This window comes from Branchiostoma belcheri, unplaced genomic scaffold (genome assembly GCF_001625305.1).
Source record: "Branchiostoma belcheri isolate BF01 breed outbred unplaced genomic scaffold, Haploidv18h27 scaffold5, whole genome shotgun sequence".
Classification (NCBI taxonomy): domain Eukaryota; kingdom Metazoa; phylum Chordata; class Leptocardii; order Amphioxiformes; family Branchiostomatidae; genus Branchiostoma; species Branchiostoma belcheri.
Window position 1 is genome coordinate 6,215,767 of NW_017804131.1, and position 26,013 is coordinate 6,241,779.

At 39.1% G+C, this 26,013-nt stretch overlaps 1 protein-coding gene across 1 annotated transcript; it reads right to left on the reverse strand.

Annotated features, from left to right (window-relative positions):
* Positions 1–1,557: 1,557 nt before the first annotated feature.
* On the reverse strand, positions 1,558–25,443 carry LOC109480004 (phosphatidylinositol 4,5-bisphosphate 3-kinase catalytic subunit delta isoform-like). The gene is made up of 22 exons (XM_019782111.1): positions 25,116–25,443; positions 21,638–21,801; positions 21,063–21,158; positions 20,167–20,305; positions 18,922–19,145; positions 18,013–18,189; positions 16,876–17,100; positions 15,595–15,813; positions 14,971–15,207; positions 14,152–14,226; positions 12,921–13,103; positions 11,940–12,061; positions 11,101–11,244; positions 9,973–10,072; positions 8,497–8,681; positions 7,700–7,809; positions 6,689–6,804; positions 6,156–6,292; positions 5,145–5,262; positions 4,082–4,230; positions 2,758–2,890; positions 1,558–2,218 (listed from the first exon to the last, which is right to left on the reverse strand). Exons 2-22 carry the CDS (start codon positions 21,779–21,781, stop codon positions 2,084–2,086), a joined length of 3,168 nt encoding a protein of 1,055 aa, XP_019637670.1. The 5' UTR covers positions 21,782–21,801; positions 25,116–25,443; the 3' UTR covers positions 1,558–2,083.
* Positions 25,444–26,013: the final 570 nt, after the last annotated feature.

The following is a 26,013-nucleotide window of genomic DNA, read 5'->3' on the forward strand; positions in this document are numbered from 1 at the left end:
CATTTGGTCCAGATGAATACAATAAATTATAAACAGGATGAAAGTGTACATTAACATTGAACATCTCTCATAGTTCTAAGACTTAAAAACAATGGTGTGGGGATGAAATGTTACATACTTATCATTAATAGATAGAGTTCTCTTTTGTTATTTCAGTTCTCAGCATAAAAGTAAGGAGTGAACCATCAACTTAGCTTTCATACTAATAAACAATAACCATTCTACCATCTACATTCCTGCATGCATATCATTATTATTGAATATTTGGTAACAGAAAAAAAACTACAACATCGTTAAGTAGTCCTCTGAAGGGTACTAAGCAGTACAAGAATTGCAAACAAATGTTTTTTAATCATTGTAATACTGGAATATATAATGCTTTTACAAGGTGAAAACTTTAATAATGTTTGAGCCTAAAACCATTAAAGGTCTGGGGATAATGAAATATTATAGTTAAAAAGTTTAATACAAAACACCAATGCAAATTCCCAGTAGTTTTTTCTGTACCTCATTTGAATATAATTTGCATATTCATGACACTCCAATGCACATTAGCAGTAGTTTTTTCTGCTCCTCATTTGAATGTAATTACATATTTATGACACATATACCATGTTTAAAACATTGGAATGATTTCAGTATCATTTCATTTTGACCCTGTATCTTAAACAATACCTGTACAGTAATATTGTTTGTATGCTAAATAGCATGCTTGAGAAAACATTTTAGGAGATATAAAAAAAGAAAAGAAAAGAAAAAGCTCAGTGAGACACCAGTACATGTATGATTGTCAAAATTTGATAGAAATATTGGCAATATAATTGTCTCAATCCTCCTTAGCTTTTATAAAATATGCATTTTTCAACTGAATTAAAAACTTTTAAGTAGCCATTTGTAATGTAAAAAAGGTTCATTGGCATCATTCAATAAAATTGTAGCACTGCTACATGTACATGTTTCTCTTATGGCACCATATATTTGCTGCTAAATTCAGTGTGGAGAGTTCTGTTTTACTTCTGAAAAAAAAAACTTTTTTCATCAAGTCATCAACATGAGTCACCTGTAATGCCACCAAACAGATATCATAGAACTAAAAGCCCATTTCATGAGCTATAAGTATAAGAGGATAGAATCACAGTAATATAATTACATCAGCATGCATTATGTAACCTTAACAGCACTGCCTGCAGTACTGCTACACATTAAAGAACATTTTAAAAAATGTAGTAAAAGCACTGCCACATTAGCACCTTACATGCATTCACAAATAGATTAAAACAATTTTGAAAGTATCTGACATACATGTACCTTTCAGCTATAAAATTTGGAAAAGGGGCCGAAAAATTAGTAATAGAAAAGATGTCACTTTGGCATATTATCACATTAAATGGAATTATCACAATTACAAAAATCTCTTGAAAATGTACATTCAACCACTTCCAACTTACATCCAGAAACATATCTTTATAACTTCATATAACTGAAGACTTACAACAAGACTTAGTGCAACACATGCTAAAACCTTCAATGTGAATAAAGGAAATCTAAAAAGGACATGACTTCTGAAGAAAAAGCAACATTTACAACAAATGTAAAACTGGGAAAGACTGCAATGGCACAATTTCTTATTTTTACATGACTTGTACAATTAATAAACAGCATCAAATCTTTAAAATAATTCATTGCCCTCAAATATAAGTTGGCAAAAGTGAAGATAAGATATGAGAGGAAAGCATGCTATTAAACTAGAACCTTCTCATTAATTGAATATTAATACGTAAATCTGAAAAGATTGTTGTGGACTTCAATATCAAGTGGTCCTAAGTGGTAGATGTGCGTTTGGCATTCCCCAGTGAAAATATTGCAATTGCATGCTGCATAGTAAGGAAATAATACTGCAACAAAGTAAAACCACCCTCAGCTCCTAGTTGTACCCCCCTCCCCCTACTGAATCAAGCTAAGATTAGAAAGGCACTTGTCAATCAAAGGATAATAAGGTACCACTACTGGCTCCACCTCTGAGGTGTTGCCAAAAACTACAACAACTGAATCTAACATTTACGTGGCTGTGACTTCTGGATGGCTACTTGTTGTCTTTGGCAATGTTGTGTAGCCACCAGTTGACTGAAGTCTTCCAGCTCTGTTTTAGAGCATTGTCAAACTCCTCACGAAAGTGCCTCAGAGCCTCTTCTTGGGTCATCTCCAGGGCCAACTTGTCCTAGAGATAAGTATAAGACACAGTCAGTCAAACTGTACTGAAATACTAAAGTTGTAGAATTACAGTGTCTTACTCCAAACCTGTATTGTTTTACCTATCATCCATGGAGGCAGCCATCTTGTTGATTTAACTGTGAACAACCCATTGCCTACAACAAATTAAACCTACATGTACAAAATGTATATGCTGTCATAAACAGTACTATACATAGTCATGTAACATCTGTGTCCATAATATCACCAGGGTTCATAATATTGCCACCTTGAGAAATAGTGTGCTTACAGATATTTTTACTGCAACATACCCTAGGTATCTACATTTGATGTGTGAAGGAGTGCATACCAAAAGTATGTTGCTGCAGTAAAAATATCTTTAAGCACACTGTTTCTCAAGGTGGCGATATTATGGACCATGGTGATGTTATGGACACAGATGTTATGGTTTGGAGGCAGATTTGTACTGAGATTTTGCTTTTAATCTTAAACTTTTCCATACCAAGATACAATCTGGTTGACTTTGAATATCAAATTCTATGTTACCTTGAGGTAATTGATGTCACTTGGGCTGGTCAGCTCTGGCAGTCCACTGGACAGCATCATGGCAAACAGGCTGATCAGCAGGTTCCCATACTTCCTCAAGCTCAGGTACGCCCCCTCACAATGTTGGCGGAAACTGCAGGACAGCAAGAAGGAACCATTATCAATGGTTTATTTTGCATTTAAAACACAACATCACTGTCCCAAAAATGGCAGCCAGAGGCTGAATTGACATTGGGGCATCACATTAATAGTATAAAACGACATATTAAGCCATTAAAATAGAAATAAACCGTTACATAAAATGTATATAAGATACAGTCAACGTTTCAAGTGCAAATTAATATCATAGCAGATAACAAAACCATTACAGACCCTATCCAGTACTACACTAACATTAAATGTTTTCAACTTTGGCATGTTGTGTAATACAATTGTGTACACTGTTCTTTGCATTAAATGAGCATGACAAGTACATTGTACATTGAAAAAGATGTCACTTTTAGCTCAGTGTCATAGCCAGCATCTGTCTTTCAGTCCTTTGATGGAATTTTGCTGCTGATGACAGACAAAAAATTTGCCCAATCTGTCATCTTTGATGGACAAAATTAGCAAGTAAATAACATATGGAAAAAGATGTTATTAAACTAAGCTTAGTCTATCAGCAAGATCTGCCTGTCAAAATGCAGGAAATAGCATTTCAGAGGGTGAAAACTTACACCCAGATCTACTATATGATTGTCACTGGACATGATGTTACATCAAACAAAGTTGAGATGCCGGAAAAAATTCAGGATGGCTAGAACACTGTTTTAGCTTCAAGCAACAGATTTATACACAGTGGCAAATATATTTCCCACAGTCATACTTAGTGATGCATACCGGTTCACTGGACTTGGATCCGGACTTGTAAGAATGTTTAGGTTCAAGTAGTAAAAAAAACCTAAAAGTCAAGAACCGAGTCCGGACTTATTACCATAAAAGACCATTTCACATACCTCTTTTCTTTCCAAACTACCTAAAACCTTCTGTAGATTGCAAAATCTTTGCTGCAAAATGAAGAAAACATTGCCATCGGGCATCATCAAGTACCGGCCTCCATGTTATGTGGCCAAAGTTTCAAACAGACAACATTGCGAGGTTGCCAACATGTAATTTTGTATATGCCATGGGTTTAAGTCCAGACTTACAAGTCCGGAACTGAACCTAAACCTCAGGACTTGAATCCGGACCTGAACCTAAAATTGGGTTTAGGTATGCATCACTAGTCATACTGATTGCTAATCTCTTAACAGTTTACTGTGAATGTTAGAAAAGGATAACCTACGCTGCAAACTCCTGGCTCCCCTGAGTAGACTGACCCTTGGTGATGACATGGACAAAGTCATGGGTCAGGACAAAAGGCACACGCTCTCGCTTGATACCAAACTTAGTCTTGAAGTTCCCAAGGAAGTGGCCAAAGTCTATGTGAAACAGCTGAAATGTAAAACAACAAATAATCATTACAAATGTATAATTATTGTTTTCTGTAAGAATTTGACTTTATTTGGAACCACAAGTAGCTTCACATAGAGATATCAGATAAATATACATATTTGACATCATGATTATTTACGGTATAATAATTATTGATAACCCTAGCCATGTTAGTGCACTCTTGCACACTGTATTCTTACCGCTAGATATTGTATAATATACACATGTTTCATAACAAATTGCAAACCAAAACTCTCAATTTTCAAGCACAGACTAAATCAAATTATAGAAGTAGAACACAATGAACAATGGGAACTTTTTATGTGATATCATTATATATAGACAATCCCCAGATAACGTTACCTTTAAAAAACTGTCCTTGATTGTTATGTATCATCCCACACGATTGTACATGTATGTCAACTATGTACCTCTTTTTAATGTAACTTTGTGAATATTAATAAAGTTTGAAAAAAAAATACATATTTGATGATTAGTGATATAAAATTTATACTGCTTTCAATGGTTGTCCAGCATTCAATTTAGGATCAATGATATTATCATACATTGTAGTACTACATGTATCACATTATCTTTATTTATGCCAGATTGTAGCTGTGATTTTGAAAAATAAAAAAAAAACAGCTGCTGCAATTTACACTGCATGTAAAGTGAAATGTATCCCAAAGACTGTCTTTGTCAATTCTCATAAATTAAAAAGTAACTGGAGCAAATTTGTTAATTATAATAAATGTGGGATTAACCTTCTCCCTGCTTCCTAAATTGTAACCAATAGAGAACTGCTAACCAGTATGCTAAAGGTTAAAGTATTGGGGAAACTTAAGAGTACATCAGATTCTTAATGCTAATACCTAGCTTCATCGCACATTCTTTCTGACATAGTTTGGACTTACCTGGCCAGTTTCCTTGATCATGATGTTATCACTGTGCCTGTCTCCTACTCCCAGCACATAGGTGGCCACACAGTAACCTGCACAGGACAGGGTGAACTCCTGCACTGCCTTGTTCAGGCTAAAATACACCAAAATGTATCAATAACAATATACACATGTATATCAATAACGTTTTCAGAACAGCCCGATTGTATATGACCCACTTTTAAACAAGAAGTAACAGTGTTAGCAAACAGTACGTATGATCATGGAACGCTGAGACCTGTATATATCCGATTTGTATAATATATAATGTAGGTTTTAAAATCACTTCCCTTATTACTTATAATGTGGTCAAGCATGAACTTTTTAGTGTTTTTAAAATCTGCCATTGCTGTAAAACACGCAATTCAGCCTGTGGCTGCCATGTGTTTTTGACGAATAAACCTTTCATTCTGTTCATATACAGATTAACGTAATGTATGATACCAGAAATTATATCATAGTGTACTAAAGGCACATGTACTTAGATGACTGGATGGACCAAACCAAGTATGTTTATGACCCAACCAAGTACATGTATGCTTATGACAAGAATATTTAACAAAAGATAATTTTTTAACACTTGTCCTGCTGGCATTCCTGGCACAATATTTTTCAATAATTTCATGTCTTAATTAGATCATAGACCCCCCAATTATTTTGCCCTGCAGTGGCATATAGTTACTTCCGCATTCATTGCGTTTCGCTGCGTTGCACGAGAAATACCCCCAAATTGTACCTATACAGGGTGTTATATAGATGGTACTGTATGACTTGTGCAAAACAACAATTGTTGTGCTCCGCAGGACAAGGGATGCAAAATATTGATTTGCTGCAGGAAGATTGTAAACAAAAACATGAGATGACACAACAAACTCGACAGCAAACAATCACGATGTCAGAAAAATGATCAACCCATGTCTTAACAAATGGTACCAACATACTCACACACATGCACACATGTGCAATGTACAATTGTTCGTGCCTTACCTCTCCTTTTCTGGGTTTTTCTCCTTCAGCCACATGAAGAGCGACCCTTTCTTGAACCCTGCTGTGGCCGTGCTGCCCTTGTCCTTCTGGATATTGGCGATGGTGTCAGCATTTAGGACAACCTCAACTAGCCCAACCTACAACATAGTACATGTACATTCAGTACAACCTCAACTAGCCCATTACCTACAACATAGTACAACAATGTTGGATGGAGATTTGGTCATCTGGGTGGGCAACCTCCATAATGAAGACTTCAAATGTTTGGAATAAAAATTATACAGAAATGAATTCTAATTCTTGATCAACAACTGGACAGGTACACAATGTACATTGTAACTTCCATTAGAAGACCAAGGATTTTCATGATTTAAAACTTCATCCAATTTGGATTCATCCAACAAAAAAGGTACAGTAACAGTTACTGTATCTTAGGGAAGCTCTTTGGTAGCTCTTTGATTATATTATTTTGCATAATATACCCAATGTGTGAAACACATGGTAAGCACATCAGGACCATATATTTTTCTGACCTTGTTTCCTGTGGAGAGGCAGCCGTAGGGACTCATGCGCAGGTCGATCCCTTCTGCCTGCCACAACATCTCCATAACCTGGATAATCTGCAGGGTCAACATGTCCTGACGAAGGTCTGGAGGAGAAAAAAAACACTTTTAATTACTTCCATAGCTGTTTGTAATGTAAACTGGGTACTAATAGCTATCCTTGAAGTAAAGTCTGATTGCGCACAATGTGCGCAATGTAATCCTGAGTTCCTCCAATGTACAGTACCAGTCAGTCTACTAAGAACTTCCTTTCAGCTTACAAGGAGACCATTTTCACCTTACTTCAAACTCACTTCCTTCCTACAGCCTGCTGGAAGACCATTTTGACCTCCAATTTGACCTTCCTGTAAATCTGTGGTTACACCATTTCCCCCATTTCCTGTTACTATCTTTACGTAATTTAATTCTTAGCTCTGCCTGCAGCTGTACCTGTGGGTCTAAATGCAAAGACATTGTACATTTCCTTTTGCACTGCCCTGTACACAACGTGCATAGAGTGACCCTTCTCAGTAACCTACAGAGCCTAGTAGGCTCTACTTTTGACTTGCGCAACTTGTCTGACCAAGCCAGTATTAATCTTTTACTGAGAGGTTTGCTCCTTTTACGTCTTGAAGTTAACAAAAAAATTATGATTCTTACTCAAACCTTTATACTTAACATCCAACGATTTACAGTTGCCTAATGATTTATATTTGTTGCTTTGTCATTTTCATACTTAGTAATTTGTATTCTATGTCAGGGGTGTGATTAATATTAGCTTCGGCTAGAGTTTCCACCTCTGTGTCCTGTACCATGTCTTGTACTTTGTTGTTTCAATAGATAAATAAAAAAAAAAGAAAAGATAAAAAAAACTATCTTCAAACAACTAACAGAACTTTGGCTGTACTTGGAGGTAACAATGAAAAGAGACCCTCAGTCTATACTTAGAAGCAACAATGACCTTTGTGTAGAAAAGAGAGTGCTAAGTTCTTATATAATTACCGTCTCCATCTTTAAACATGAGTGTGACTTGTTCCCCGAAGCGGTCCTCGTTCTCAAACACCAGCCATAGCGGCCGCATCTTGGAGTCACGGAACTTGCAGTGGTCATTGCTAAACAAAGGCAAAAAAATAATTCTATTAAGCATAAAATTATAGATCTTCCACCACAATGCAAAATAAAATATGCAATGTTGCACAAGGCCAAAATGAATACAAAAGTCAGACTTGTGCATGAAGTACTGGGAGCCATCTGTGTCGTGGCATTGCAGTCGTCCTTCAACAGGGACGGGGGGCGCCACAGACTTTCTGTAACCTAATATGTTTTATCATTATGCAGCAAGTTTAAACTGTAATTTCCAACACAAGAAATTGGACTCACCCAAATTTTTGACTGTACAACTCCAGTCTTTGTTAAGGAATACACATAGAATTGCCTGGTCACTCAGTCTCATTGGACAAAGTAAGAATCCTTGACTCAGAACCGGACTTCTTTGCATGAGGGATTAAAGAGGCCATCTACATCAGGGCATTATACAACCATCCCTCAACAGAGATGGGGGGGGCGCCACAGACTTTCTGCAACCTATGATCCACTGCCCACGGAGTCACGTGTGTTATCTGCGTGGATTGTTCACGGAAGCAGTGGATTGTTCATTCCTTGACAGAGACTGGAGTTGTACAGTCGAAAATTTGTGGTCCAATTTCTTGTGTTGGAAATTACAGTTTAAACTTGCTGCATAATGACTTCTGCCAACACAGATGAACTTTCAAGATATGTTTTATCATGATAAATCCCACCTGAGCTGTAGCAGTTTGAACTGGGGTTCCACAGGGTTGTGTATTCGGGACAGGGCATCGTGGTAGGACGTCTGTTTCAGACAGGCCTTCATGGCCTCCAGACTCAGCTGCTTGTGCTTCTCATTCTTTATCGCCTGTTTCTTCACCAGCTCGTTGACTGTCTTCAGCTTACTCAGGGCTTCCATCTGCAGGGGAGGGCAACATAGAAATTTAAGTCACAACTAGAGAATTAACATTTGCAAAGCAAATGCATAATGTTTACCTTCGGACATGGTCTGCTCTGTTAATTTTTACTCAAACACATTTACATACATACTACTTAGTATATTGTGACAGGAGCAGAGCAGACCATAAAATTGCAACATTATGTGACCCAAAACCAGTCACCATGGTGACAGACGTCAACAAATCATGTCATTGGTCAGGTCAGAGGTCACTGTTTGGAGAAGAAGAGGAAGAAACAGAGCAAAAACAATATGTTTTCCTTCGGTAAACATAATAAGTTAGCCTGAAATCCAGCCTTGTTTATAGCTATAGGGCCTGGCCTACTTCCAAAACCTGTTGGCAAATTTAATATGGATTTCAGGCTAACAATAAGCTGGTTCATGGTTCCAATCTGTCATGTCTTGTCAACAGGGCAAGCCCTTTGTAATAGCCAATGGCTATCTAGTTGGGCTGCCCTGGGTGTGAGGGACACACCAAACCAATAAAATTGTTCCAATTGTACATACACAGCATGAAGCATTGTAGGTAATATGTTAAGAGTTGTGTCAAAACAAATTGGGGACCCCTGCTTCTCCTATTGGGTCAGTTAGTCCTCACTACTTGTGAGAAATTTGGCTGGTCTCAATAATGATGTTTCTGACTCAGGGAGAAGAGTTGCTGTTACAGTTCTATACCTCTAGCTCTATGCCTAGAGCTACACCGTTAAAAAAAATCAATGGGAGGGAAAGGAGGTAAAAAATAATCTTTGCAGATCTTTGGTGGATGCAGCAGTATCTTCTGACAGGAGTGCTGCTAGTTGCCATGATATACCTATATTGGCTATATAGCAGAGAAAAGCAGCACTCCAGGAAAAAGCAGCTCTGAGGAAGGTGTCTGATTAGCCTGGTATCCAGTCTGATTCGTGGTCGGGGCCGCAAGAGTTTTGGCCCACCCGCCTCACATAAGCGTCCCGGTGTGTATTTCACGAGAGATTAATTAGCCCTCCTCGTGTTGGGGGAAACCAAATCCCTGAGCATACTGTACCTGATTAGCGTAACACTCCTACCGGGACGGTCTGTTGCACTGGGCGGGGGAAGCTATTAGAGGCCCCGAAGACACAACCTGCCTGAACACCCCAATACCCCCAATCACGATCAGACTGGATACCAGGCTAGTGTCTGATAGGCATCAAAATGTAACCAGGAGAGTGACAGAGTTGTGTAAGAGAAAACCCCAAAATGGAAAGAGATCCACTGCTCCATGTACACATACCTGTCTGCTGAGTGCCTTCATGTGAGTCACACACCCTCGACAGTAAGCCTCCAGCAGGAGTCCAAACCTCACAGACACTGCAGGGTTGTGCATCTCAGACCTAACAAAGCACAAGGTTAAAATCTAGTTGAATTACTAAGTTCATAATCCTGGAGTTTGAAATTATAAACATTGAGTTCAAGAGTTCAATTTTATTTAAATCAACTGGCATGTACACAGATTCACACAGAAAATGTGACATGAAATTCGTTGACAATTAACAAAAGCTCTCAACATGAAGACAACGATTAAAAGCAGCATAATTAAAAACCAGTTAGAAATACAAAACACTTGTGATGAACAGAGTTCAGTTCTTATACTTATACAACTTAATCGCTCTAGTAAAGAACGAAAGTTCATGTCTCTTTGTACGGCTTTTACGTCATAACATGTCTGACTCGCCGGAGGTCATAGCCACTGTGTAAAGGACGGGAAATGAAACAGTTGAAATTGTGTCCAAAACAAACCACAAAAATTTTTTTTGTCTCTATCTGGCTATGAGTAAAAAGACCTTAGGCATGTTTAAAACAGTCTCTCAACAGTCTGTAAACAATCTCATCAAGTTGCTGAATGATTGAATAGCATGACAATTCTTTATTCACAATCACTTGTTTAACATGAGCCAACATTTCGATGACCGACTAGCTTCAGTGCACAGTGAACCAGTCATAACTTTCCTGATGAAGATGACAGGCAGTTTGGCTCTTGTTAAACAAGTGGCTGTGAATAAAGAGAAACTAAAGTGAAATGTGCCAGATGGACCATGCTCGGACACATTCTAAGAATGCCGACAGACGCACCTGCACAACAAGCCTTGACCTTTGCCCTGGTATAGGATCTAACACTTACAGATCCAGAAAGGGAAGGCACTGCAGTAATCTGCTAAGTTTGCTGAGGGCAGACCTCAAGGAAAGAGGTCACCATTGCGGTCAGAAAGAAAACTCCAGGAGCTCAGGAGGCTCGCAATGAATAGGACGAAGTGCAGAGAACTGAAGAAAGACTGATTGTTGCTGCAGGATGCTAAGCTACTGCAGCAGCAGAATACAGTGGACTACTACTGTGAATAAAGAACTTCGGTGTACATTGTACCTGAAGTGCCAGAAGAGGTAGTGTCCGATGCGTTGGTTGTTGAGGCCGCGGCTGAGGAGGAACCTGGCCAGCTCACAGTCCAGGTAAGCCTCGTACTTCAACACCTGCACCAGCTGCAAAAGGTACTGAGACAGCTCCTCATCTCTGTAAAAGAACAGTAAAAAACATAGGTTAGTTTCGTTTTTTGCCTGTATGTCTACATGTAGTTTTAGACCTTAAGAGAGCCACTGTACTTTTATTGTGTCAATAAAGTATATAAACAGTCACACACAGCCAGTGCTCAAAATACATGATTGACATTGTCCTTTTTTCTGCACTGACTCCTATGTTTCTGTAGTATACATGCACTGGTGCAGGTTAGGTGCAGATAGACATCAGAGATACCTACACAGCTCCAATTTTGTCTTCACAATTTCACCTGCATTTTAACTGCATTCTGTACATATGCACCCAGTATTTTGAGCCCTGACAACATTACATACATGTATGTAGGAGAGGGATCTGCCCCAGAAGCTTTGCCAAAAACCAGTAAGAGCACAACCCTTTCACAAGATAGACAGATGAAAAGCAGGTAACAATGCAGGCAACTACATCATGTGGAAGTTGAAATATCTATATGAGTAAGACACCAACCTACATGGTTGTATTCATAGATAACAGTGTCTAGTAAAAACACAAAAAATCAAACAAGAGTTAGCATTTGTGAGCAAAATCAAGATATTTCTCTTACCCTATTACTAAGTATCCCTCCCCTGTCAAAAATGGACAGCTCCAAATTTATCCCTGGCCTGCAAAACTAAAAACAAAGGAGGCTACAAAGTGAATCATTATGGACTCACGTCAGTTGATTCAGGCACTTGACGGCAAAAGCCCGGACAGCCTGGTCAGCATAGTTGTAGTCCAGCAGCTCCATGGCAGCGTGTGGCAGCAGTGGGGACCAGGCATTCAGCAGAGCCTGCATCTGGGGGAGGAAGGGGACCACGAAAATTTATTAATGGTCTTCCCCCTGTATATAGTAAGGACTGTAACTGGTACAAAGGGAATGAGCAATCCACCACTTCCGTGACGGCACGCAGATAACACACGTGACTCCGTGAGCAGTGGATCATAGGTTGGTGATCTTGGTAGGACACATGTATTTTTTGCCTTGTGTAAATTGGGCTATTGTCTGCAAACAGCAAAATTTTGATGCAAACAAACATTCAACAGAAACCGTAAAAAATGTACGTTTTGCGTAGGTGTAGTACACTCTGCCACTTATAAACATGTACAAGAATGTGTTCATGAAAGTTCATCTGAGTGTGTTAGTTACATGTTTAAAGTTAAAACTTTTGGTCCAACACAAAAAATTCTCTCACCTAGAGCTTTCGACCAGTCACTCTGGTCTTCCTCAGTAGACTGACCCAGTGAAGCTTGTCACGTGGCTTCTTTGAAGTGTGACGTCATCACTGGGTCAAAGGTATCTGGTAGAAGAGTCACCCGGACATTTTGTTTCACTTGACACTTTAAGGATTTTAGACACTGAACAAGACTATTTCTTGAGAGGGGTGAAGGAAGCCATTTACATCAGGGCCTATCACCCTTCATTGAACCGCGACGGGGGCCGACATCGTCTACCAGATACCCTTGACCCAGTGTTGACGTCACACTTCAAACAAGCCACGTGACAAGCTTCACTGGGTCAGTCTACTGAGGAAGACCAGAGTGACTGGTCAAAAGCTCTAGGTGAGAGAATTTTTTGTGTTGGACCAAAAGTTTTAACTTTAAACATGTACAAGAATACACATGTACTGTAACAGTTACAGTGACTGCAGTTCTACCTGTGCCACATCCCTGTGGTTGTTCCACTTGACAGAGGACAGCAGCTTGGCCAGCGCGTGGGGGAACAGCTCGTGGATCTTGTCCCGCAGCTGCCAGATCATCTCCATGTCCTGGTCAAACATCGGAGCCATCAGCTCGCGGTCCAGAATGCACTGCAGCTGGTCTATTGCACCATGGGAACTCTGGAACACAGGTCATGGGAGAGGTCAAAAGTGAGAGGTGAAAACTTAAAAACTGTGATGTTGAAGAGGTTCATCAGTCACGTAGTATTAACAGTTAGTAGACATTCTTCGATCAGTGACTGTATTTTTGTAAGGTAGATTACAAACCTCCAAATTTTCGATGTCCACTGTACATCTTTTTCACGGAGTGACCTAGTCTCGCGAGAACACGAGACTTGGTTGAGACTTGTGTCCATGGATCTTTTGGACATAGGGTCACAAATGGCCCTATCTTGGACATCGTTAAGATCATAGACCAGGAATCCCGGAAGTCACATAGAAAGATTAAGGAAACAGTCCACATCCAGTTGAAACGTTCCGGGATGAATCGCAATGAAGGTTGGGAGCTGCCCAAGTCTTACCTACCCCTACTCCGCAAGGAGGCAGGGGAGGCCAGAAGATCCACACAAGTCTCGACTTAGCCTCGTGTTCTTGCAAGACTAGGTCATTCCGTGAACAAGATGTACAGTGGACATCGAAAATTTGGAGGTACGTAATCTACCTTACAAAAATACAGTCACTGAATTTCTACTAACTGTTAAAAAGGTGAGAAGTGAAGTCTTGAAAATAGGTCATGAGATAGCTATGAAAGGGGAACTCATATAGGGAAGTAGGGGAGAGAGGTAAACATTTAAAAAGAGGTCACAGGAGAGGTAAAAAGTGAGAGGTAAACATTTAAAAAGAGGTCACAGCAAAGGTGAAATGTGAGAGGTAAACTTGATGAAAAGGGGTCAAATGACAGTCAGATGAAAGGTGAATTTCTAAAGTTTATGTCAAGAGAGGAGAGGGGTGAACATTTGAAAGCTTACAGGAAAGATGAACTCTTATTAATTAGACCTTAGAACAAGTATTATTAGTTGACCCATATATTTTTTTTGTACGTAGGATAATTTCGTTGTACCCATGTATAGTTGTCTGTATATCTACATGTCTTAGACCTTACGAAAGTCGCTGTACTTTTGTTGTGTCAATAAAAAGTTCTCTGTTATTAATAAAAAAATTAACATACCGCTGAGGCTTGGCTGTCAGCATCATCACTGGCACGCTGGGTCTCCTCAGCCACATTAGCAGCACATTCCAGAACCTGTAGTTGTAGTACAAAACAGTAACAACATTGTTCCTTTGGCCTGACAAGCTCAATGTGTCAATTCTATGTATTATATGCAATAGGTACATCTTCACATGGTCTAGCCTTAGAAAGCAATGCTCTGTTTATTCTTACTCAAACACATCCATATTTGAAATAAAGACTGAACTTTAACTTCCAACACTAGATATCTAGTGTTACACTAGATATCTAGTGTTACACTAGATATCTAGTGTTGGAAGTTAAAGTTCAGTCTTTATTTCATAATGATTTGTACCAACACAGATGAACTTTCATGCTACATCCATATATATGGTGACCAGTCCTTCCAACATCATATGATGTCTGAAGCGGCACTATATGTAGTTACCATGGTGACAGACACCTGGTCCAGGTCATTGAACTCTTTTGTTTGGAGAGGAAGAAACAGTGCTAGAACAATTATAGGTCTTCCTTTGCAAGGATAAACATAACTGTTACACTAGAGAAGTAACATTTGCAAAGCAAATGCATAATGTTTACCTTCGGACATGGTCTGCTCTCACTGTTAATTCTTACTCAAACACATTCACATACATATACTACTTAGTACAGGAGCAGAGCAGACCATGAAATTGCAACATTATGTAACAAATCATGTCATTGGTCAGGTCAGAGGTCACTGTTTGGAGAAGAAGAAGAAGAGGAAGAAACAGAGCAAAAACAATATGTTTTCCCTCGGTAAACATAACAATGATGTACCTTGTCAAAAGGAGGGTAGATGATAGGGCATGTGTGGTAGGAGTGGAGCTCCACCTGGAGCGCTGTAGCACCAAAGTTGGGGTTGGACACGACCGTGCCAATGGGATTAAGGACCTCGGCACCGCTGTCTGGCCACGGCCAGGTGTGCAGGACAAACGTACCAGCCCTCAGGTGGTCACGATAGTCAAACATGGTGATGTTCACCCAGCCTAGGGGGATGGAATCCTTAGGGTAGGACTGGAGAAAGACAAAAACAGTATTACATTTGTGTTGTATATACATAAACATGTACCTTTAAGTTAACACAAAGTTGAAAACTTGTGTGTAACACCATTTGGTGACTCAGATTGAAACATTCAAGAAATTGGTAGTAAAAGGACAAGATTTTTTTTTCAAACTCGTTTGCAATATCCAAGTGCAGTATAGAATAGTATTACATGATTTACTACAATTCCATTTCGAACTTTATTACATTGTGTAGTACTATTACTTAATACAGTTTGTAAAAAAAGTAATGTCCTTACCTTTGTCCTTACCTTACCAAAAGTAATATGTACAAGAATAGTACTAAAGAGTGTTTATGAAATCTTAATTCAAGAAGTCAGGAAGATTAATTCATTTTACCTCTCTGGACTCCCTCCCCTTTTTGCTCTTCCTGCCTTTCTTCCCAGCTTCGTAGATGGCGAGACAGATGCGAGCCATGCGGGGAAGGTCATTGACATCCAGGTCAAACTCCAGGGTCTCTGACCAGGTGGCGTCACCCCCGACACACGAGGCTTCCTTGGTCGTGGAGATACTGCATAGGGTCTCCCCACCATGGTACAGGCCTGCCTTCACAAATACCTGGGGATACATACAACACGTGGTATTACGTATCGCCCGAGGTATCGGCCCGAGGGCAATACACCGTGTTGTATTTTATTTATGTCATACCCACCCAAGAAAACGCGCCTTTCAATGCAAGATAAGCCAAAAGTTGGTGCCCCTAAACCCTCAAATGCAACATCAGTTCCAACGTTCGGAGTCTGTATTCAAATTTTTAAAGCGGCGCACGCGGTTACAATGTAGGATGAAACGCGTTTGAATTGTTCTATGGAAGCCATGGAGCCCAGGCCGTACCGTAAAGTACGGCCCGGTCCTGAACCCGTTATCGAACGTTATCGCGGCCTGGGTATGATATAAATACAGGTATGACAACAGTGCCACCTATTAAAATCTCTCAGAACTGCAGCCATTTCATAGTTTTAGACAGACATGACTACATACATGTAGGATATCTCGGCTCCAAAAAGCAAAAACGATATACAAAAATTTGGATTTGTGGTAGGCCCACACTGCAAAATTATCTTGAATTTGTATGCTATTATTGCAATTCAAATCATAAAAGGACAGAAATATATGCTATGTTTCCAAGATGCAGTACAATTGGCATTTGTTTCGTGTTTACATGTAATAATGTTTGTCCTTGGTGCTGAAATGGTATCATAACAACATTTCCTGACCCTCCTAGTTTCAAAGGCTTTATCCTTTTTTCTTGATTACCCATATCAGTGAGAGTGATTCTAGAACCAAGACTTACATGTAGCACTAATTTTTCTTGCGACAAAAACACAACTAGAAAGGTAACATTTGCAAGGCAAATGCATAATGTTTACCTTCGCATACATGTATATGGTCTGCTCTGTTAATTCTTACTCAAGCACATTCATATATATGATCAGACAGGAGTCTAAATCCCTCCTGCTCTAAAATTGCAACATGATGTAACCCAACACTAGTTACCATGGTAACAGACACAACAATGGTTAAGGTCATTGAGGTCACTGTTTGGAGAAGAAGAAGAAACTTAGCAAAAACAATATGTTTTCCCTTCAGTAAACATAAAAATAGTTCAGGGTTTCTTACCTTATTGTTGTCTCCTGCATTCAGACTGCTTGCGTTCACTATGGTGATCTTGACCCTTGCCTCGATGTTCCACAAAGACACCATCTTCTCCTGCTTACAGGGGAGGGGCGGGGGACCCTCGGGGTCAGGGGTCGTAGGAGAGGTCACTGATTCAAGGTCAATGTTGTCCAGCTTCACAAGCATGAGTTGGGGCGTTGTGGCTTTGGACAGGCACTTCCGTACATACTACATTGTGTGAAAGAATAAACAGTTGTAGCTGTATTTGTAAATTTCTGTAAAAGTGAAAAATACAACAAGAAACTTATGGTAATATAACATTTGTAAAGCAAATACATTATGTTTACCTTCATTTGCATGGCCTAGCCTAACAAACTATTGCTCTGCTTATTGTTGCTCAAACACATTCATATATAATACTTGTGAGCAGCCCTTCTGCTACAAAATTTAATCCAACACCACAGGGTGTCTGCTACAGTGCTACATTGTAGTTATCATGGTAACAGACGTCTAGTCCTAGTCAATTGATTTGTTTAGAGAAAAAAGAAGAAGAGAAAGAAGAAACAGAGCAAAAACAGTATGTTTTCCTTATGTGAAGATGAACATTTTTTAAAAATTGGACCATCCATACAAACCCATTGGTTGAAGAGGAGACACATTATACATGTAAGGAGTGGCAAAACTGGATGTCATTCTACCTGACCGTAGACTCTACTCTTCTCTTACTTACATTGTATCATGTACAATATATCACTGTCAGACCCGTTTATGAAAAAGTTTATTGCAAATTCGTGCAAGGAGGCTAATTGCAAATTAGAAAACATAAAAGAACAATGAAACAGAGTTATAACTAAAGTCTATATGATAAAGGTAGCTGTCTAGAACTATAACTATGTCTGAAGGGTTTTGACTTCTCTCCTGTAAAAAACCATGGAAGACATAATGTCCAACCTTTTCCAAAATTTGTGGGTTTTGAGAAGTTAAAAGAAGAATAGTTTTTTCTTGGTCTGTAAGTTTAGAGAAATTGGGATAAATTGTACGAAGAAGTTTGAATAGTCATCTCTGACATTTTCAGCATTGTTATGGAATGAACAGTTTGAAATGAAATATAGTTATGAAACTGTGACCTTGAGGACTGACCTTGAAGCGGCTGATGGGGAACTCGCCGATGAGGTAGTCAAACTGTCCGCAGACCTTCAGGGCAAACTCTGCCGGGTCCTCCTCCGGCTGGCGTAGGAACGAGGCTTTCTTCTTGAGCGCGAGTTGGTGCAGCTCGACGGGAAAAGCCATGACATGGACCTGGAAGGAGTAGCTCATCTGGGAAGAGTAAGAAAACAAACAAAAAAACACAACATTAAAAATAATAATAAATATAAGATATTAGTGAAGATTTCAAACCTTGGTGAAGTATTTTGATGGTTATTTTTTTGCTTTATGTAACACCTGTGTCCCAGGGTCCATAACATCACCACCTTGAGAAAAAGTGTGCTTTAAGATATTTTTTACTGCAACATACTTTTGGTATGCACTCCTGCACACATCAAATGTACATACCTAGGGTATGGACCCTGGTGATATTATGGACACAGATGTTATATGACTTTGTTTTACTGTGAATTTCTTGCTGATTCTGGTCATATTCCACTGTCACTTCCTTTCAGCCTAAAGAGAGACTGGTCCAACAGGAAAACAAGGTACATGTAGAATGTATAATGCAGAGAGACAAGAGAGAACAGAGAGACAAATGATTTGGTAATAATTGGGTATAATTACCTGTATGGACTGGAATGTTAACATACAAAAGTGACACACAGATTTGTAAACAAACATGTACTGACAAAAAGTCCGACGTTTTGTGCATTGAACACAGAAATAATATTGAAAACACAGAGCTCAAAAAGGAAATTTAGAGAGAGAAGACTGGGCAAGAGGAGCTCAAGAGAGCCATGCACGTTTGCACAACTTTCTGTGCAGTGCAAGTGAGAGTTGGAAGGGGGCAGTGCTGCATTGCGACATAGAGTTTAGAGCTTCCCAAATGTTTGGACCTACATCAGTGTTATGGAAACGGATGTTGACCACGAGATTGTTGTTTGCGGGCTGCATGTGTTTCGGGAGGTCCTCGCTGCATTCGAGTCGCGGCGGAAACTGATACTGCAAACGCTCGACCCAGCTCTTCTCTTTGCGCGAGTCGGCGATCTCGCGAACCATCTGCCTCATTCTACCCCGGAACTCGTCCACTTCAGGGTCCTTCATTGAGTCAAATTCATGCAAGCCTAAAGGAAAAATGTGACATGTGCAAGTTTTCAGCATTACCCTTTTCCTTTCTTCGATAATTTTCCTTCCAATTTATTCCATGCTCCACTTGGAGAGCCAACTCTCATCAGGATCAACTAATGGGAAAAGTTGTAGGAAAAAAATTGCACTAAAATTTTCAAAATCTTTACTGAAGACATCAATGAAGAGTTAATAAGGCCATTTTTGTTCGTGTAAGAAAGATAGACTGGACTAAGTGCTCAATAACCTGGTCTAAGCCTGTAATGATAAATAAATATCATGTTGCAAGAAAGACTATTGCAACTAAGGCCATACCAGTCTAGTTGCTTCCAAAATTTAAAAGGGAAAATTATATTTTTTTAGTAAAATTATTTCAAGGACAGATTAGTACTGTCAGTCTCAAGTTTTCATCCCAGCCCTTTGCCTTATTTTGTCTTATCTTTTATTCCTCCATGCTCGAACTCTTACTGAGTTTTTCAAGAAGCAAATTGTTTGGGCCTAAGATATGAAGTACATGTTTAAAGTTAAAACTTTTGGTCCAACACAAAGAAAGTTCTCTCACGTAGAGCTTTCGACCAGTCACTCTGGTCTTCCTCAGTAGACTGACCCAGTTAAGCTTATCACGTGGCTTCTTTAATTTGAAGTGTGACGTCAACACTGGGTCAAAGGTATCTGGTAGACGATGACGGCCCCCGTCGCGGTTCAACGAAGGGTGATGGGCCCTGATGTATATGGCTTCCTTCACCCCTCTCACCCTTCATTGAACCGTGAAGGGGGCCGACGTCGTCTACCAGATACCTTTGACCCAGTGTTGATGTCACACTTCAAAGAAGCCACGTGACAAGCTTCACGGGGTCAGTCTACTGAGGAAGACCAGAGTGACTGGTTGAAAGCTCTAGGTGAAAGAATTTTCTTTGTGTTGGACCAAAAGTTTTAACTTTAAACATGTAACTACCAACACACAGATGAACTTTCATGATAAGATATGAAGTACATGACTGTTGTTCCTTCTGGCCTCACCTTTCCCTATAAGAACACTGATCTGTGAGTTGAGTAGTTTCTCCACGGCAGCTGGGTCTTTTTTCTTCTGCACCAGTTTGAGGACGGGACGGAAAGGTCGCACGTCACACAGACGGCGCTGCTCCTCATGAAGCTCCTCCTGAGGTTTTGAAGATAAATCCAGATGTTTAAATAAGTTCTTTAAACAGTGTAAAAAATACTTTTTTAAACCAGTAAACGACAAAAATTAGGTTGCCCATCAGAATTTTAGGTTGCCCTACCTATAAGTTACTACTTTCCTCAAATTAAGTAATGTTACATACATATAAGCCTTTGACAATATTTCTAACAGCCTTTAGTTAACTGATACTAGTAATAGCTATTAATACCTAGCATTAAAAAGCATCTGCCAGATACAGTGGTGTAAGCCGAGTGGGCATGATTTTGTGGGGGAGGGATTATTAAAATTCAGGTAGCACACTGGGCTACCTGGGTTCAAAAATAGGTTGCCCCAAGTAAAATTTGGTTGCCCGGGGCAACTGGGCAACCAGGTATTTTGCACGCTGATTTAAAACATTGTTTGTTTGGGTTAACCATTAAACATTTATCATTTCATATAACATATTTTATGAAACAAAAGATAAAGTGTTGACATCACACTTCAAAGAAACTATGCGACAACTCTTACTGGGTCAGTTTAGTGAGGAAGACCAGACTGGTAGAAAGCTCTACTAGAAGGTGAGAGAATTTCTTCGTGTTGGATCAAAAGTTTTAACTTTAAACAACTTTAAAGAAGTTATGTTTATGGTGTGTCAAACTACCAACTTGTCTCTCTCTTCAAGTTATTCTCCCTATAATAACATACATGAAAAGGACATATTGTAAAACTGAGAAGCATTGTGAAACATTTTTCTAACCTGTTCAGCAGTCTGGTTGATGCACATAAAGACATATGACTGTATCTCGGCTAGTTCAGAGTACAGTGGGTAGGTCCGTGCCTCCTGCCATAGGTCCTACAGAAAGTAGAATTAGTAGTATAAAATACATGAAATTATGAAGGTTTCAACATTTGGCATGATCAATATTATACAACTGAAAAAAGAAATTTGCTTTTGTCTCTGGCCAAATGTTTTCAAGCTGTTAACTGCATAGCTGGCCCTCAATTTTTTTCTAGTTCACCGAAAAAATAAACATTACTGGTACTTATAGAAGTAGTAAAAATGTTACTAGAATAGTAGAATTTGTGTCATATGAAATCTCCTTGTTTGTAACTTAATGTATAAAGTGCAATTTTTTACCATTTGTAAAATAAAATTGTCCAACTCTGCAATTCAGTATTATAAACTGTGCTACTGCAAAAGTGCAATAAACACATCTTGAGTCTGAGACTGTAAAATATTATTCAATTGTCGATTCATCAATCTATCCATTAATCCATTCATTCCATCCATTTATTCATCCATTCATTCCATCCATTCATTCATCCATTTACCTTTTTGATCTGCTCGATGGTAGCATCCTTGCTGCATGTGAGCGGGATGTAGATGCCGGTGGGCAGGAGACAGTCCACCTGTATAGTGGGGGAGTCTGCCTCTTTTGCCCAGATGTCCAGCATAAAGGCCTCCACAGGCGGCATCCTGGGTAGCTGTTAGTCACCTAGGTACAAGGTAAACTGTGGGTTAAGATCTGTATCTGTATCGTATAGCCTGTATAACTGCCTTTCTGCATAACATACCAACTTCGCAGGCACGCGGTGCGGCAGCAGCTGGCTACATTATACCGATCGACTTGTTATACCTAACACTTGAACTTCTAAATCTAGACATTGTTTAAAGCTATCTAATGACAACGACCCTACTGTACTTGGTCACAGCGAGTTCCATTCTGCGATACTTCTAGGAAATAATGAATTCTTGAACACCTCAATCCTTGGTTGATAACTGGTACTTGAAGGCATGGCTATTTCTTGTTCTCTAATCTGGGCTTGTATTAATTTAGGTACCTTAGTAGTTCGGACGTCCACCAGTTTATTAGTCCACCAAGATCCACCATAATATGAGCAATCACTGTTTTTGTTTACATGATGTACATGCAAATTATTTGAAGAAAATATGAAAACTACCAGTAGGCAAATCAACCAACCGTCATCCACTTTCTGCCTAATGTGACATTATGGAGATCACACACATGAGGTTGTCTGTCAGTAAAATTTTGAAAGTTTTGTATCAACAATTTGCCCCAGGCCTATGATTTTTATTTGCATTTCTATATCTTGACTGATCATTGGGTGGACATGGCCTTGGAGCTATCATGCAATTTCATTTGCATCTAAATTTACAACAAAACATGTTTCATACATGTATGTAAAGGAGTAACATTATAGGGTGACTCACTCTCCAGAATTCACTTAGGCCTAGGAAAAAAATGTTCTGTTTCCTGTTTCAGCCCTGAAAAAATTAAAGTTGGTAGGTAGGTATTTTTTTGTTGTTGTTGTTTTGAGACTTCAGTGATATCTTTATGGGAGTCCAACTTATACAATAGTTTAACAAAGTAAAAATTGCATGAGGACACTTTTATTTTCAATGTCAATGTTAGAAAACCAATTGTACAACATTTTATCACTCTGACAGGTGTCAGATCATGGAGCTAGAAGTTGATCACCTTGAAAAAGTTATTTATGTTCCTTGCATGGGTCCACCCCCAAAAATGTCTAGGGTCAGCAGGTTTTTTTTAGGGTCAGCCGGGAAACACAGGAAACACACCATTTTTCCCTATGCCTTACTAGTACAATGTAGTACATTTTGTCTAACTTATTGTGCACTCTGTTGGTACTGGAATTGAAATTACCTTACAATCTAAAGAATTTGGCTTGCTGCTGTAGATAGACTGGGTATTTATGAAAACAACGAACTTCTTTCAAAGATTGTCATGACTAATAGGTTAAAATGTTTTTCATCTGACTCATTACTTCAGGTATATTAGATAACCTGAGCCAGACATGCTCAAAATAGTCCCACAAATTTGATTATTTTGACCCATAGATTAGATTCTTGGGCCGTCTCATAGCCAAAGGGGGGCAATTCACAGATGATTTGTCAATTATATCCTTTCTTTTATAAGACTCCTGAGTTGTATGAAACTCATTATTGCATGGAATTGAATACATGTACTCTGACTTGTGTTTCATCTTTTGCTGTATGGCATACTAGTACACATTCTGCTCACTGGGAATTGAACTCTTATCAGAATGAATTGGGCAGAGATTAATTCAAAAGAATTCAAATTAATCATCACATTTTGCTTCTCACAAACAACACTTCTAATCTAATTATCTAATCATTTGTTGTTTGTTTTGTTGTGGCAGTGTATACACCCACTGGGACAAAACCCCATGTCCTAGTGATGCATACTGGTTCACTTGACTTGGATCCGGACTTGTAATAATGTTTTTTAGGTTCAAGTCCAAAAAAACCTAAAAGTCAAGAACCAAGTCCAGACTTATTACCATAAAAGACCATTTCACATACCCCTGTTCTTTCCAAACCACCTAAAACCTTCCATAGATTGTAAAATCTTTGCTGCAAAACAAAGAAAACATTGCCATCGGGCATCGTCAAGTACCGGCCTCCATGTGGCCAAAGTTTCACCCAGACATGTACAACATTGCAAGGCTGCCAACATGCAATTTTGTACATGCCATGTGGGTTTAGGTCCAGACTTACAAGTCTGGAACTGAACCTAAACCTCTTGACTTGAATCCAGACCTGAACCTAAAATTGGGTTTAGGTATGCATCACTATTCACTACCATGTCATACATGTATCTCTATCGGTGCTTCCCTCAAAACGTAACACCGCCACCCAAGTCTTTGAAGGAGGGTAAGGGCCAAGCAGATATGATAGCCAAAACACTGTAATATTTACATGTAGAGCATGATAAAGGCTTCAGAACATACATTGTACAAACACTTAGAAACCATTCTTTAGAAATTGCCTTTCTTAAAGAGGTCTTTTTTTTTAAACACTGCCATATACTGCAAAATCTTTCTCATTTGTGTAGTATACATTTTGTTATGATTTAACGTTACGTCTTGACATTTATTATTTCACTCATCATAAGTGCATTCTTGGCCGTAAGGCCACACCAATTTAATTTCTTGGTTAATGGATTCGCCTGCTTCATTTTTTTTTCTCATTTGCAAATAAAAATAAAAATTCAGAATCAACTGCAAAATGCTAATACTATTTTGCCCTCAACAGTTGAAAACAGTCCTTTTCATCCTACTAGTAGCTGTTACAGTTATTCCATTTTTAGGTTTTCTTTTTTATTGTCGAGGAGAATGAAATTGTTATTGTGTGACAAAACAATACAGCTAGCAGGTGACCACTAAAACCATGGAGGTAAAAAAAGATTACATCCATGCTAAAACTTGATGCAAACAAACAGTACACATAAATATTGATATACATATAAAAATTAATATGTAGCCCCCCAGCTGGGAAAAACCTATTACGTGTCGCTCCTATATATATGTTGCACGCTGAAACAGACAATTAAAGTTGTTTACAAGATAGCATGTCAATCAAATTCTGATGACGCATGTCTGTTGACCAATCAGAGCAGCGCAAAAGGGGCGGTTCTCGTAACTTGGGGTGGTGGGTACAATGGGTGGTGGGAAACATTTTTTGTAACAAAACTTAAAAAAACTACATTGTTTTTGCTTCAACACTACAAAGTAAAGAAAATATATCTGTTGAATCATATACACAATTCGTTAACTATTCAGTATAGAGTTGAAATGTACAAGAAATTGAGCAATAATAATACCAACGACAAATTATGTCAAATGCAAAGTTTCTACAAATCTATAACTTGTCATAAGGTTATCGCTGTAAATATATGTGTTTCTTCCAACGGTAATATGTTGAACTTGTGTTAAGGCATCCTATATAACAGAAAGACTCACTTACCTTTTACAATGAGCTGTATAGGTAGCGTAGTTTCTTGCTTTCCGACACCGGACAGAAATATCTACACATACCGGATAACATGTCTACTCCTATTTAGCTAAGGCCGCGCTGGCATAGGGAAAACAGCCGATCTTCGGAGGTTTGATGCGGGTTTTTCTCTCTCCTCTATGACTAAACAGGCCTTCCTGTTCTGTTACCGTACTGTGCAAAGCATATTGGAAGAAAAACAACCCGGTTTGGGGGCAGAAAACGGGAAGGAATGCTTCCTCCTCTACACCGCACGGCAAGTAGACTTTTCGCTTTTTCACTTCCGCGTGAAGGTTGACCCTGTAACCTCTCAACCTTGACCTTACCTGATGCTCTATGTATGTTGTGAAGGCTCGCTTGTCGAGGTTTAGTGAAGTTTGAGGTAGAAACAAAGCAACGAGTAGGGCGATATCAAGAAGAAATTCTAGGCCCTTCTTGTATAAAAGCCAGACGCAGATACATGTATAATGCAGTTCAAATTTCCATATGCAGTTTGATAGCGAATCAAATGTCCCTGCAACAGTGCAGAATTGACGCGGCTGACGTATTATATAGTGGGCGGTATTGATCGATAAAACATGAGAACAAACAGAATAAGGGTAACAAAATATCAAATGTAAAAGACATACTGTATATAACGCTTTCTGTGACACCTTTGAAGCGTTAAAATTGAATATGAAAGGATATACATTATGTTGTTTTTCTTTCGTTTTCACCAGGTTTCGTGTCAGAAAATAAACACCGAGATTAAGGCGAAGCAAACGCAACGTACAGTCGTTACAGGAACAGGTACAGGCACAATTTAAGAGAGAGAGAGAGAGAGAGAGAGAGAGAGAGAGAGAGAGAGAGAGAGAGAGAGAGAGAGAGAGAG

Excerpts from the sequence above, each read along its gene's own strand:
- LOC109480004 (XM_019782111.1), bottom strand. The coding sequence starts at position 21,781 with ATGCCGCCTGTGGAGGCCTTTATGCTGGACATCTGGGCAAAAGAGGCA. Across the intron at positions 19,146-20,166 it reads CAGTGTTCTTATAGGGAAAG|GCTTGCATGAATTTGACTCA; the intron begins GTGAGGCCAGAA and ends TTTTTCCTTTAG. Across the intron at positions 8,682-9,972 it reads TGAAGGCACTCAGCAGACAG|ATGGAAGCCCTGAGTAAGCT; the intron begins GTATGTGTACAT and ends CCTCCCCTGCAG.